Source organism: Crotalus tigris, unplaced genomic scaffold, assembly GCF_016545835.1.
Source record: "Crotalus tigris isolate CLP2741 ecotype Arizona unplaced genomic scaffold, ASM1654583v1 scf7180000017536.10889498, whole genome shotgun sequence".
NCBI lineage: Eukaryota > Metazoa > Chordata > Lepidosauria > Squamata > Viperidae > Crotalus > Crotalus tigris.
This window is the reverse complement of record NW_024096460.1, coordinates 4167301-4183118: the sequence shown is the minus strand read 5'-3', so window position 1 is coordinate 4183118 and position 15818 is coordinate 4167301. Positions and strand designations below refer to the sequence as shown.

The window sequence follows — 15818 nt, the reverse complement described above, 5'->3', positions numbered from 1 at the left end:
TTAGACTCAACCATAGTTTCAACTGGGAAACTCTGAACATCCTAAATCAAGCTAAATCCAAAAATCCTGGGGAATTCTTGGTTGTTTGGCATTGAGACAAATCAGCCATCAATAGACACATAGAGATAAACCACATTTTCACACCATCCAAAAAAGACAATTAAAAAGCTAAGAAGGAAACAAAAAGACCAGAACCCATCCTCTCCAGCAACCAACATCCAGATAAGCACAGATTAATACCAGATAAACAATTAAGGAAAAATAATACCCTAAGCAAGGAACGACAGCAAGGAGAAAATAAACCAACACTGGCAGGACAAGCTATTCTATATAAACAGGGACCAAACTTTATTTACACTAAAGATATTACCTAATTATGTAATGAAATATCTGCAAGCAAACAACCATGTTCAGAGAGTACCAAGGACTTCATAGTTCAACCTGAGCTACATATATTTTCTTCTATTAGCATAGCACAACACTGGAAAAATCCTCGTAGCAGGCTTTTTAAGATGTTAATCAAAGCATTTCATTAGACCAGTTATGTCACTCTAAAATACAGAAGATCTAACCTGGGAATGAGAATCACTTTCAGTTCTACTACTAGGATATTTGTTACCAATCGGGGGACAACATAGTTCCATAGCACTATCCTTGACATTTATGAAGCTCACTGCCCTGACCTAACAATATTTTTAATGGACATATGACTTATTTGTAAAAATGGCTGGGCCCTACTTCGGTTTCTTAAGCCTTTCTTTAAAAAGTAATGGATTCTTGCAATCAACTCCTTTGCAACTTTGTGTTGAAGTTGGATGGCTATGGTAGGGAGCAATCTTCCCAGCTTAACATCTGATAAATGGATATTTTATTGCCAGCCGCCAAAGTAGCCATTTTGTGAATAGATATGTTTCCCCACAGTAGACATATTGTGAAAACACCTACTAAATGCCCTCAAACTTTAAATATTCCCCATAATTCTCTGCAAACTGGGAACCCTTAGTTCATGCTCATTTTATTTGTAAAATTAAATTAGCTATGGCTATATATTTGAAAGGAAATGAAGTTTGTTATCTTACATAAAATGCACAAACAGAAGACTTACTTGTACATAAAATGTTCGAGAAGTTGTTACAATTTCAAAAAGATTGTCTCTCATCATAATATCACTGAAAAACATACAAAATGTAAATGTATGCATTGTTAAAATCAAATTCTAGCTCACGTTTCTAACATAGAAAAATGCATTCTATACAATTTTAAATCATCTGCTTTGAAAATAATTAAATTACATGCAGGTAGTCCTCATTTAATGATCACTATTAAGAGCAGCAACTTTGGTTGTTAAGTAAAGCAATAACTGCTAGTGTGCTTATTATCTTATTTCAGTTTCCTTTTGCTTTAGGACCTGCAAAGATCATAAATGCAAAGACTGATCACAAAACTATTTTTTCACCAGCATTCTAACTGTAAATAGCTGTTAAATGAGGACCACCTACACTATACAGATAATCCTTGACTTATGACAATTGGGACCAGAATTTTTGTTGTTAAGGCAGTTGTTAAGTGAATCATGCCTGATTAGTGGACTTTTTTTTTTGCTAATTGTTAAACAAATTACTTTAGTTGTTAAGTAAATCCAGTTTGCCCCACTGACTTTGCTTGTCAAAACTGGCTGGAAAGGTCACAAATGATGATCTTGTGGCCCCAGGACACTGCAATCATCATAAATACATCCTGGTTGCCAAGATCCCAAATTTTGATCACACGACTGTGGGGATACTATGACAGTGCTAAATGGGAGGACCAGTCATAAGTCACCTTTTTCAGTGCCATTGTAATTTTGAACAGTCACTACAAATGGTTGTAATTTGAGAACTACATGTATTGTACACTATAGCACAGTGGGGGCGAACCAATGGCACGAGTGCCAGAGGCGGCACTCGGAGCCCTCTCTGTGGGCACACGTGCCGTTGCCCCAGCCTTGCCTCCCCCGTGACCCCCCCTTATCAGCAGCCCCCGGAGGAGAGTCGCCCCTGAGCGTGGCCCCTGTGAAGCAGTGCAGCCAAGGACATGCCAGCCAGACAACGTAGACAAGACTCTGCCCTCATGCCCCATCATGCATAGTTGATGCTGCGGGGCGTGGGCAGAGGGCGTGGCTGCCATGGCACTTCTGGGCGATCTGTGGCGGGCCCTGCAGGTGGTGAGTGGCCCTGCAGGCAGGCAGGATGGGGGCAGAGCGGGGGGTGGAGTGGGGTGGGGCCAGTTTTTGGGCACTTGGTCTCTAAAAGGTTTGCCATCACTGCTATAGCATGTAATGTACTCTACCTCCCTTCTTCTTCTTCTACCAGCTCAAAACAGGTACATTATTATGACTCTAGATAAGCAAATTATAGCCAGTGCATTTGAAGTTATGCTCAGACTGGCTAGTGTTTAGACTATATGAAGATTATTATCACCTTTTGGCACAACCTCCATTAGGATGATAATCAAAGACAAAGCAAAAACATACTCCAGTGCTTCCAGATTTACCTACTGTCTCCTTCATTCATAAACTCCAGGCAAATATGCCCACTGCAGAATCGTACCTAAGCTTATTCCTCAAGTTAAACAAGACAAGCATGGGATAAAAATTATGAAATGTCCTAAGAAATTTTATAATGCCATAACAGAATCACCTGGTAACTTAATGAACCAGACCATTTTAAATGTGTTAAAAAGCAAGAATGCTTTCAAGTTCAAAGTGACTATTTTGCTGCAGGTTTTTTGGAAGCACTCCTTGGAAATGGTTTGCTTTTGTCTTTTTTTTTTAAACTGGCCAATCTAATCAAAAGCCCTGAAATTCCTGCATTGCCTCCATCCAAGCACTAATTAGGGTTAATCTTGCTTAGTTTTCAATCACAATCTCCATCTTCCTGAACTTTCATTATTATATACAAATGACTACATTTGTCCTGTTAAAATATCCCACGTTTCAAATAATTTGACTTTATAATTTAATCATATAGCAAATGAAATGTATTAAATTGTGATGAGAAATAGCATGATCAGGGTTTCTTACTCCAATTACATAGGGTTTGATACCTTTACAATTCTCACCTTTGTTTACATTCTTGGACTTTATGAACTTCTTTCAGTGGTATAATCCGAAGAGGTTCCTTATCCTGAAAAATTAGAATCAATAAAACGTTAATATTTTAGCAAATAAATACCAAAAATATGTGTTGCGCAAACCTCTGTTGAAGGAAAAGATCCAAATGGAAAATTTATTCACAAAATAAAAGGGACCAAAGGTGTAAAACCATACACATTTCTACATAACTCAGATTCTTCCATTTCATGTTGATTCCCTAGAAAAAAGAGGAGCCCAGAAAGAATTCCATTAGCTAGTTAATGTCTTAACAAAAGGTGACTGAACAGTTCATTTCAGTATTCCATGATTAACAGTCTGTAAAAATAATGCAGGTCATTCTCACTACAATTGGAATTAGCAACTTAGTTTTAAACAAAGCACTTGCTAAGTTAAAAAAAAAAAAGGGACAGCAATTGTGCTTATGATTTTACTTCAGCTTGATTCCAAACAGATAAGTAAGCCCATCTGGCAAGAAAGGTTTCTGGAACTCAATTCATAAAAAACTGTGAAAGAGCAACTCTTATAGTCCTTTTTCTCCACTACTCTGGCCTTGTGAATGCTCACCATGGTGCTGGGATAATTAGCAAGAAGACAGTGTTTCTTAATGTTTTTTCCCACCTCAAAGGCACCCAGCATTCTTTTCTTTATCACGCTGCCTTTCCTCAGGAGCTGAAAATCCTCCCTACTGAAATCCCAAGCAGCATTTTCAGTGATGAGACACTGGTGCATGACCTGTAGCAGGTCTCCCAAGACCTTCCCTACCCACCTGAGGCAGCCTATGCTCCTTCTTACCTATGCTGCCTTCCTGCTCGGAAGCTGAAACTCTTGCTTGGATTTTGGTTCCTTCACATCTCTGGTTGAAAGAGCTGCCTGCCAAAGGATATCAACCCTCTTTCATGCACTCTCTACCCTGAAATTCAGCTTGCCTACACGTGCAGAAGGAACACCTTTGGTGGAGTGCAAGAACCGAGCTCTAATCTTCCTCCCACTAGAAGAGATCAGCTCGCCTCAGCAGACAGCTCTTTCAGCCAGCTCCCAGAAACAAGAGGGAGTCCTCTTGGCAGATGGAGGCAGCAACTTACAATCTTCTTTCCAGTTCCCCCACTGACCTTCTGGGAAGGTAGCAAAGATTACAAATAGCAATCGTGATCATAGGGTGCTTTGCAACCTATTGTAAATATGAACATGACTATAGGGGAGGGGCATGGAGTTACATGTTATGACAGACAGAAGTGATTTACAAGCTGTAAAGCACCTTTATCAAGGCCACTTTAACTTCAAACCATTGTTAAACAATGGGTGGTTTAGTATAACCTATAGTATAAAACTGATTGGGGTGTCATCAGTTTCAGGCAATAGCTGAATAGAAGGGGTTGTTATAACCAATTAATTAAGGTCACAAACAGCAGAACTTATGGCTTGCAATTTTTAGGGACATACTGCACTCTGGAAAAAGCAGCTCAGGAAAAGGTTGCTTGTTTAGGCAAGCTCTCCGCTCTGACAGGAGAAGTGGGGGGGGGGGAACCAAGAAAGTCATACATGCAGACAAAAATTATTTTTTTTCATTACTTTCATAACTGCAAGCAGATGCTGCAAATGGATGCTGTCTAGGGCAGTCACTAAACAATACATCATGGTTACAAAGTGTTATTAGCTATAGTCTTCTTTCTCCTTTCCTTATTAGTTTATAGAAAGTATAGTAATGTTTTATTGGGAATTACTTACATTCACCAAAATTAGATGCCCACTATTGCAAAATTTTGCTTACATTCATACTTTTAAAATGATCCAGTTATAGTATACATGTTAAAAACATATTGTAGCACTCAAATATATTACAATAATATCCCGAGGTGCTTATTGTTAAATACAGTAACCTAATTCAGCTACAAAATGAACTAAGTTGATTAATTTTTGCTTGAATACCTGCATGTCCCCTTTCACTTCAAGAATCTTTTATTTATTATGTACCAAACTGAATTGTAACTAAGCAGAACTAAGGTTCAAAGCAGGAGTAGGAAAGCTGCTGCTGACCTGTAGCTTTAACCAGTCAGAGCCAGCAATGAGGAACACTACAAATATCATTTCAGATACATCTGCAGGATCAGTAACTTCCCACTTTCACTGTAGAGAAAGAAACTAGGATCATAAACCTTTTTTATACAGAACAGACAAAATACAATTGCATAATTTACTCAGATTGAGGAGCAGTTTACACATATAATTTATGTTTCTTCCCAAACACATAGAGAAGAGGAAACTTACAAGCTTAATAATAGTTTAAGGACGTACAATTATACCCTATCGGTCTCTTTAAAGTAACAGGGCAATCTATAATTTTAAAGGATAAATATTATTTAAATGTTCACGCACTACAAAATATAAACATTGTGATTTTTAGAGAGACACTATTGTGCCTAACAACTAAAGATTTCAGAAAGATCTGAACACATAATTTTCAAATGTGCCAAACAGAGAATTGCAATCTGTATGGAACTCTGGAGGGATGTCTCAGATAGACATAATTTCTGAAAATGAACACACCCTTCAGTCAAGTTGATCAAGATGTTTTCTTCACCGAAGTAACAGCCTTTTTCAGGGTGTTTGTAAGGATTTCCTGGTAGTATTCCCATCTAAGTATTAAGCAGGAGTAACCCTCCTTAATTTCCAGTTAAATTTCCAGCTAAAACTAGTTGGTTAGACCAGGGGTGACTGACTCAGGAATTCTGGGAGTTGAAGTCCATGAGTCATAAAAGAGCCGAGGTTGCCTACCCCTGGGCTAGACCTACTTACTGAATTTCTGAACCCATATTAACTCCCAGCCCTAAGTAACCTCTCTTCAAAATGTGTTATCCCTTGACATCAAGACTTTAAAGGCCTTGATGTATTTTAGATCAGGGGTCCCCAACCCCCAGTCCGTGGAATGGTACTGGGCCACGGCATGCCAGCAACCGGTCCACACCAACAAGCAGCACACAAACCCACGCACGCTACAGTCCATGGAAAAACTTTTCTCCAGGGAACCAGTCCCTGGTGCCCAAAAGGTCAGGGACCTCTTTTTTAGAGGAAAAGAGGTTTGTTTATATCCAAAAAAAAAAAAAAAAAATTAGCTTAGTTTGTGATAAGTATATTTTATATACATAAAATTATTATACATCTTGATCAGAAAATATATAAATGAAAGTATTTAGCTTGGTGGTTTAAACGAACAAGGACAAGAATTTAAAAAGCACACATTTCTAATTGCTGTAATGGCGTTTGGTTATCCATTCACTACTAATATAATCTGGTCAAATGTCATGCTATTCTTTTAAAGAATGGGAATTAAAATTATGACAATTAGCCATATTAAATTTCTAACCATGTTGAGTGATGAATGTAAATATGGATTTGATGCATATTAATGTATACAGGTTATGTTCTATTGATTAATTCTTGTTTAAGCAATAAGTATTGCAGCATTTCTGAAAATTTTACAGCACTAAAAAAGAGCAAAACATATGAACATATTTGAAAACATTCTAATTTGTGATAGAATAAAAGACTGCATAAATATATTAAATTTTACATTGTTTTTCCCCGTGAAATATGGTTCATAAAATATGTATTGATCTTTTTTCTCAAACTTTCAAACTATCATCTTTCAAAACCTTTGTTATGCGCCATCGTGTGGTTACTAAAAGGAAAGCAAGTGCACACTTAATACTTCACTGTTAACTCCATGAAGTTAACATGGTAAAAGGACACTTCGGAAACTTTTCATATTTCAACAGCAAACCTGTTCATCTGTTCTTTCAAATGTTAACTGCCAGAAATGTGACTACAATTACATTTTCAGAAACTATTAAGTAGTAGCATTTTTTTTCTTTTATCATAATGTTTCACTCTGATCAAGATCCTGCTTATCTGTTGAAAGAATCTGCGTTGAGTTTTAGTATAAAATGCTTCATAGATGTTCTGTTATTTATTAAAAAGTGTATGCACCTTGACAGTTTTGAACATCTTCACTGAAATTCTATATACTTCCCTAGGAATAAATCTTTGGAGGATTGTTTCTAACTAAACTTGTCTTAATAATTATTATTGCTAATTCATTCTGTAGCCCATAGACACCTATAGTCAAGTAATGCCATATACAGGAAGTCCTCAAGTTACAACCACTTACAAGTGGAGGAAGTCCTCAACTTACAACTGAACCCAAAATTTCTGTTGCTAAGTGAGACATTTGTTAAGTGAAATCTGCCCCATTTTATGACTTTTCTTGCCACTGTTGTTAAGTGAATCATTGCAATTGTTAAATTAGTAACCCGGTTGTTAAGTGGATCTAGCTTCCCCATTGATTTTGCTTGTCCGAAGATCGCAAAAGGGGAGCACATGACTCCAGGACACACTGCAACCGTCATAAATATGAGTCCATTGCCAAGCATCTGAATTTTGATCATGTGACCATGGGGATGCTGCAATGGTTGTAAGTGTGAAAAATGGTCATAAGTAACTTTTTTCAGTGCTATTGTAACTTTGAATGGTCATTAAATGAACTGTTGTAAGTCGAGGACTACCCGTACAGGAAGAACTAGTCACCTTGAAATTCCTTAACGTTCATTCTTTTTTCATGCATCCCATTTAAGCAACAAAGAACACTTAAGAGCTAGTAGCAAACCTGAATCTAGTACCTCTCGTACAAGATTCAAGGTGTCAGTCCTTCATGGGAGTCTAGACAGGAAACCCAAATCATAAGTATTAATATTACTTTCATTGTAAGGCCAACAGAATCTTGTTAAGTCCGAAAGCAAAAGTACATATAGGGTACTATTATATATTTGCAGATTTTTTTTTTCCCATGTGGCAAGGGTATGCAAATTGCTTTGTATGATCCCACACATATCCAAGCATTTTCCAGCATATAATAGCATAAAAAAGATTTCTACATCTTAGAGGAGATTATAATCCGTAAGATAACTCACACCTGGTCAGCAAATTTGATAAAGCAAGACATAATTCCCGATACTCATTTAAAAGCAATCTGAGAGTTGAGAGCCATTCCTTGCAAGTTGGCTGAGTAACCTTTCAGGTTCATTTAAAAAATGAAGCTGAGCACCTCTATGGCATGGGCAGTGAAATCAACGAAGAAAGTAACCATAGCATTTTCAAGGGAAGTTCAATGCTGGAAGCATGTTTAATTTGATGTATTTGATTTAAACAAAATATTACAGACTTTTAAAATTGTTTTCTCAAAGAACAGGGCAAAAGGCTTGAAGGCAGGGCAAGGTAGTCCATGGTTTGCCCATTATGTCCTTACAATCTCCAGCAGAAAGTGTTAGCAAGCTAAAGCCAGAATTATATTTTACTAAAAGGGAATAGCCCATGTATTCTAGAGTTGGACCCCCTGCTATATTCACAGATGTATCCCTGCTGAAGCACAAATGTCAGCTCCCATGCATTAATGTAGCGGTTCCCAACCCCAGGCCACAGCCCAGCACTGGGCTGAGGCCTGTTTGGAATTGGGCTGTGTGAGTGGTGGGCGAATGCACACTCATGCATGCAGTTTCACTTACATGAGCGGCAGGTGCTTGCGCTCACACTTCCATTTGCGCAAGCAGCGGGCATGCATGCCCACCATTTGCACAAATGAGGTTGCGCGCTCTTGCATGCATGCCTGCCACTTACACACAATCATCTCCTCTCTGCCTCCCAGCTAGGCTGCCACACCGGAAAGGTTGGGGATTGCTGCATTAATGCATAAGACAAAAGAAAGGGAAACTTCAAGGAATCAGCTGTACCACCCTCACAACAGAAGCAGAGAGACACAATTTGATCCACCTTGACAATATGGTGCTGGATATTGTCTTACCAATGGTGGATGAGACACAATCTGAATCATGAAACCCCCTTTCTGAGATGCTCCTTAATTATTAGCCAACTTAGACCATTCTTCCACCTTCAGATGGCAAAATGAAGGTTGAAATATGTTCCCCCTTGATAGAAAGAAAGGGTCAATTGTAAGATTACTGAATCAGAGCGCCAATCCTGCTGAAAAACCATTAAGTTCTAAGAGCCTATAAGGAGAAATCAATGAAGTGTCCCCTTCAAAAAGTAAGTGAGTTGATGCAATCATGGAGGAATAGCAGAGAATACTCTGCAATGACTGAAAGCCATGCTCCTACTTTAAGACTCAAACTGTCTCACTATCATTTCTTCAGGCAAACTACCTGGCAATATTGAATAATATTCATCTGTTCAGACAGAAGACATCTCCATCTGTTAGACTTCCCTATCCTACACAGTTCTAATACAAGTAGTCCTCAACGTACGACCACAATTGAGCCCAACATTTCTGTGGCTAAGTGAGACATTTGTTAAGTGAAATTTGCCCCTTTTTACAACCTTTCTTGTCTCATTTGTTAAGTGAATCACTGCAGTTGATAAGTTAGTAACCCAGCTGTTAAATGGATCTGACTTCCCCTCTGATTTTGCTCGTCAGAAGGTCGCAAAAGGGGATCACAGGACCTTGGGACACAGCAATGGTCATAAATATGAACCAGTTGCCAAGTATCTAAATTTTGATCACATGATGATGAGGATACTGCAAAGGTCATAACTGTGAAGAACAATCATAAGTCACTTCTTTCAGTGTCGTAACGTTGAATGGTAACTAAATGAACTGCTGTAAGTTGAGGACTACAGACTTTTTTTTGTTATCCAGTTGGATTTTTCTCACCCTAATTATCTAAACAGAGGGTAGAATGAATAAGAAAGTCTGTTAAAAAAGAGTCTATGCCTGAACGATGAAAAGCGGAGTCCTTTTTCCTTTTGTAAGGACAATTATGCAAAGCTAATTGCAAACACTTACCCACTGCAGATAATAGGAAGACCAACCTACATGACAATATTATCTACACTGGAGAGAAAAGTGTTATTATTCATCTAAAGTATTTATACTCTATCCTGAAATTTTCTAAAAATAAAAACACTGGTCTGCAAATAATTATTAGACCTTTATTGCTACTTATCTGTCATGGAAATTTTTGAGACTAAAGCTGATCAAGACTGAGTAAAGCACAAACAAAAACTAAAAGGACAAAAGAATAGCAACAACAAAAATAAAAACCCCAGCCATATGCACAAGTCTACATTTTTCATACTTAACTTTACAAACTGACATCAACAATAGTCACAAGATAAATTATGTTTCAGAAATCATTACTTCTACTTAAAAAAGAAAAATATACAATGCAGTATATGGTATATGCAAGAATAATTACAAAGCATGAGTGAATCAAAGAGTATATAATTCTCTGTTCAGTTATAAAACAATATGACATGCAACATTGTTTAGAAAAGATATTAAAATATATTATTAATACAAAACAAATTAAATCTGCTGTTTTATTTGAAAATGTTTCAGTGTTTTAAATTAACAAGAGTGGTTGTCTATGGTACTAAGAAACTAGGGTTAAAGGGAGTGGACATTTTTCTAATATTCTAATTTAGTGTCTTTTAAAATTGCTTTCTACCTTTTTTAAGGAAAAAAAAATCCACCACTTTAAGCCATCCTTATTATCTCTGGTTCCATTATTCCTAGTTAGAAAATATAGGCATTATTATCTGCAGTAAAGGATTTCATATATCTACAGGCTTTGGTGTGTGGTTCTGTTTGAAGTATTTTTTTGTATATCTTACATATGTCCAATACAGGGGACAGGCTTCTAAATATGGGAGTACATAAAATGATAGGTTCACTACTTGAAAAGGATCCAGAAGAGACCTGGGCAAGCATGAACACACACCTAAGAATCCTTCTGTTGTTTGGGGAATAAGCAGGGAGTATATGGTTCATAGAAGGCACATTAAAAGCAAATGAAAACGTCTCTGCCCTAAAACACTAAAGCAGTGTTTCTCAACCTTGACAATTCTGGGAGTTGAAGTCCACATGCCTTAAAATTATCAAGGTTGAGAAACACTGCACTAAAGGATACCGTGTTTTCCCAAAAATAAAGCTGAGTCTTATATTAATTTTTGCTCTAAAAGACCCATTGGAGTTTATTTTCTGGTTAGAGCTTATATTCAGGGAAATACGATACTAAATACATCCATCTGGCTGATGATCTTAACTGGGGCTTATTTTTGTGGGGCTTATATTACAAGCATCCTAAAAAAAATCATGCTAGGGCTTATCTTCCGGTTGGGTCTTTTTTTGGGAAAACATGGTAAATTGGATTATAAAATTAAAGTAATCCAGTTGTTGAAATTTCTGTAACTTCATATCTGTCTCTTTTAATACATCTTTCTGACTTTATTTTCTCAAAGTTGCTCATTCTGTGTTTTAATTATCCACTGGTATGAGGCAGGGATAGCACTCTTGAAATAATGCAATTCTAAAAATTGGCATTATAGCACTAGCACTTATATACCACTTCATAGTGCTTTACAGCCCTAAGTGGTTTACCGAGTCAGCTTATTGCCCCCAACAATCTGGGTCCTCACTTTAACAACTTTGGAAGGATGGAAGACTAAGTCAACCTTGAGCCATTCAGAATCAAACTCCTGGAGTGAGCAGTGAGCTAGCCTGCAGTACTGAATTCTAACCACTGCACCACCACAGCTCAGTTCAAATCAGAATAGATAGATAGATAAAAGAACCGGTCTTAATTAAAACTTTTATCTTTAATCCAGAATAAAATCAGTGTGCATAACAGAAAAAGAAATGTGCATACATGTATGTATTGATTAAGAATTCACGTTTCTCTTATTTTAGATCTTAGAAACATGACTTAGTCACTATTATTTATTCAGGTCAATAGGTTATGTATGGAAAGCGATAACTCTACTAGTAATTCCACATTAAAACTGACAATAGTATCATTATATTGAAATCTAAGCACTGCTCCATTCATTATATATTAGAAAATCTATCAATTAAAGGCAGTGGATACGAAGACAATTATGTTCTAAATTCCAATTCTAAAGACTGAATTTTCTATCAAGATAATGGGAGCAAAGCAATTATGCATTAACACATTTGGTCAAGTTTTCAATCAAATATATATAAATGGATACCTACCAGTTCTGATTTAAAATAGCCAATTGAGTTTTCATCAAGCTGGAAATACCTTCTTTTCCAGTTCTTCATCTATGTATACAAACAAAAAATTAATAATGTAATTCAAATATATTTTAAAGAAGCATATGTTATTTTTAGTTTGTTCATTGTTTATTCACAGGGTTTTAGGATTTCTAAAAGTGCTGCTTTTCTCATCTTAGCATTCTGTGCAATATTCAGATCTAGCTCCTTAAATCAGAAACATTTTTCTGATTCAACATGGGTATAGCGAGGATGTTCCCACTGTTCAAATATTGCACACCTTTATGATATTCTTTAGATGAAATGACTCTAAATGAGCAGGAAAAGCTGATTGTGCACTATATAACTAGAGCAACTAGAAAAAAGATAGTTTATTCTCCAGTTGAGGTATGATTGCAAGAATTATCCATTACAACTTGCCCTCTTCCACAAGAGGAGGAAAAAAACAAATTGTTTTCTGAAATCAAAATTTTCCAGCCACGATGGCCACTGCTAAGAATCTGAAGAATTGAATGCCACAGAGTTCCCAAGGTTGGGAAACAGTACATTAATCAGTTCAATGTTCAGACAGGGAAAGTCGTCTTTATATCGGAGGTAAACAGCAATTGGTCCTCTGCAGCAGCTGTTGCTAGCCCTTTCAAGTACTTGGACTCCAATTTGGCATCAAATGGAAGTCAAATTAAGAACTATTTTATATTATACTATTGTCAAAATTCTTAATGTGGCAAAGTTTCTATACATCATATTATACACAGCAATTCGTAATGCATACTACTATACACTATGCAGCTCCACATTTAGATAGTGAGTGATAATATGCTGAGAATATATACTAAAAATTCATTATAGAGATAATTTCAAGTTGATTATCTATGGTCCTATTTTCACCTCTTATATATTACAATAATATAATTCTGTATTTATATATTTATTTTTGTCATATTTATGAAGTGTATATCGGAGGTGGTGACCCTTTGAGAGCTGAAATGAAATTTCATTTTAATGTATGCCGATTAGTGTACATTCAAAGTGACAATTTATTATTCTATTCTATTCTATTTTATTCTATTCTATTCTATTCTATCCCTGTTAGCAAAATAGATTATTGCTCACATATTTGAAAAAATAGAATATGAGCTAAATCAATGCAGAAATATTAGAGATACCTGAAACAAAGCCTTGAATTTGAAAAAGCCTTGGTCTTGAATTTTTTTTTTTAAAAAAAACCTTAACTGCAGGTAAACAACTCAATTGAAATAATTCTAAGAACCTTTCTTCAAGAAGTTATCAAAACACATATAACTAATATTGCTTTAACTTTTTCTCTTTCCTCAACCTTTTGTCTCCAAAATTCTTTCTTTAGTGTTTTGGGAAATCTGTTCTACATGGGTTAAAAAAAACAACTTTTGCATTATATACCATATAACAGATTTTATTAACCTCAAAATGTACTCTATGTGCTTACCACTGCTCCCTGTTTAACACAGTAGCCTGCTTTGATAACTGGATTGTCTGGAGGATACTTAGTAGTAAAGTATGGAAGATGGCTTTGGGACCGTTTCAAGTAGTTTTTATCAGTTTCACCACATTCATTTCTCTCTTCTTTCTAGAAAAAATAAACAATGAAAATTAAAATAAATAAAGAAAAGAAAGTTGGTTTTGCTTCTAAATCTAGAGAATCAGATTTATACAGCTATGATCCTTTCATCCATGCTTCACATCAAATAAATGGTATAAAAAATTATTTTCACTAGATAAATGTATACTGGAAAGCAAACCAAACATTTTAATGATACTGGGGACAAAGTTTCTTGTTTTGTTCTGGAATTACATCCCTGGTACACCTCAAATATAGGGCTCAACTATTTCATTTTCCATCACAAAATTTGATAAACAACCTTCAAAAACTGCTTTTTAAATTCTAACTTATCACATGAGGAAGTGAGCCTGTTATCTGAGTTGCACAAAGATCCAAAACATAATATAGCTACAATTCAAAGAATACCACATGCAACCACACATATATAATAAGTTTCACATTGACTAGGGGATATGAAGAACAAGCTCAATTTAGTCAGTTTCCTCCTTTCACTGAAGACAGCATATTATATACTGAAAAAGTTGGCAAATATGGGCAAACTAAAACTTTCCATCAAAGAACTATGTCTATTTTTTCTTCTAATGTGAAAATTAAGAGGCATCTTAACTTCTGCAAAAATCTGGTAATGAGGTATCTTGACAATTTTTTTCCCTTTTCAGGTTCAACTTGTTTGCAAATCCACTGTCTCTACACATCAATAGAAAGTCCAACATATATCTTGGAATTGGCATTATTACCTGAGTAGGAGTGATTATGGGAACACCACCAACAATTTCTGTTCTGTAAGACATTTGTTTTCTTATTCCCAAATTTTCAGAATGACGCAATGCATTATCAGTATGACACAATGAGTCAACCTGCTTTGGTACCTGAAAATAGAACATTATAAAAATACTGAGAGGAAATGTATCTTCTAAATCAGGCTCTCTCAGAATTTAACTATTCTTATCTATTTTTAATTACTCACAAGTGAGAGAAATGAGGCAAATGCTCATCATTTCCTGTATCCCTTTTGGATCTCTTTCTTAAGACATGGTTAAATTACTTACTTTCCTATCTATTAAATGATGCTTTAAAAAAGCTTTGTATATAGCTAAATATTTTAATAGTTTCCCGTAATAACTTAGCTGAGCCGTGAAGTCTTAAATCTCCTACTGATTATTTTTAGGATTTCTTTCTTTTACCAGGATGAGGAAGATTTTCAGAAAAAAAAAATTAAAAATGGCATAGAAATATTGTTCAGAAACAATAGTGAAGAAAGTCACATGGTATATTTATCCATCACTTACTAAAATCAATATTGATGCAAGAAATTCTTTCACATTCTTTTAAAATCATTTTTTTCATGGTTTCTGTTGTTGTTTTATTTTAAAGTGCTCAACAACAACAAATACAGGGAGGGGGTTAGAAATTCTAAAACAAACAAAACCACACCTACTTCTCATAGAACCTAAAATTTTCTAATTTCATTGTGTAAGGTATAGATGCAGCTATTCTTGCATATGATATCAAGATGCTTTCAAACAAAACAGAAGATTCCTTTGTAACAACAAGCACAATAAGAAACGTAATTTCTCTACCAAAGGATATTTATTTGGACTGAAAGAACTTCCAATCAAAACTATTTTTACCTGATTGAGTAAATGTTTTCTTTTCTAAAATGCTGAGCATAGATATCTAAGACTGACTGACTTTGTCATAGGAGCTGTGGTGATGCAGTGGTTAGAATGCACTTCGATTCTCACCAGCCTACTCAGTTTTCCATCCTTTCAAGATCAGTAAAATGAGGGCAATATGTTAGGGGCGATATGCTGACTCTGTAAACTGCTTACAGAGGGCTGTAAAGCCCTGTGAAGCAGTATATAAGTCTATGGGCTATTGCTATTTATCAAATAGTTTTTAAGTAATATTTGCCTTCATATAGCTCTGATTTGCAAGTCCACATGATAGCACAAATATAGAATCTGATGTTCCAAGCATGGTGACTAATACATAAAAGAGTT

The 15818-nt window shown here is 35.9% G+C and overlaps 1 protein-coding gene across 5 annotated transcripts in view; it reads right to left on the bottom strand.

Moving 5' to 3' along the window:
- Positions 1 to 15818, bottom strand: part of PLEKHA1 (pleckstrin homology domain containing A1) — a 47328-nt gene that overhangs the window by 8117 nt on the left and 23393 nt on the right. For all 5 annotated transcript variants that reach the window (XM_039337599.1, XM_039337689.1, XM_039337423.1 and 2 more), the window contains 5 exons: positions 14553 to 14684; positions 13681 to 13821; positions 12195 to 12263; positions 3100 to 3164; positions 1106 to 1169 (listed from right to left, as the gene is read on the bottom strand). In XM_039337599.1, the coding sequence (XP_039193533.1) occupies positions 1106 to 1169; positions 3100 to 3164; positions 12195 to 12263; positions 13681 to 13821; positions 14553 to 14684 (471 nt within the window). The remainder of the gene's footprint in view (positions 1 to 1105; positions 1170 to 3099; positions 3165 to 12194; positions 12264 to 13680; positions 13822 to 14552; positions 14685 to 15818) is intronic.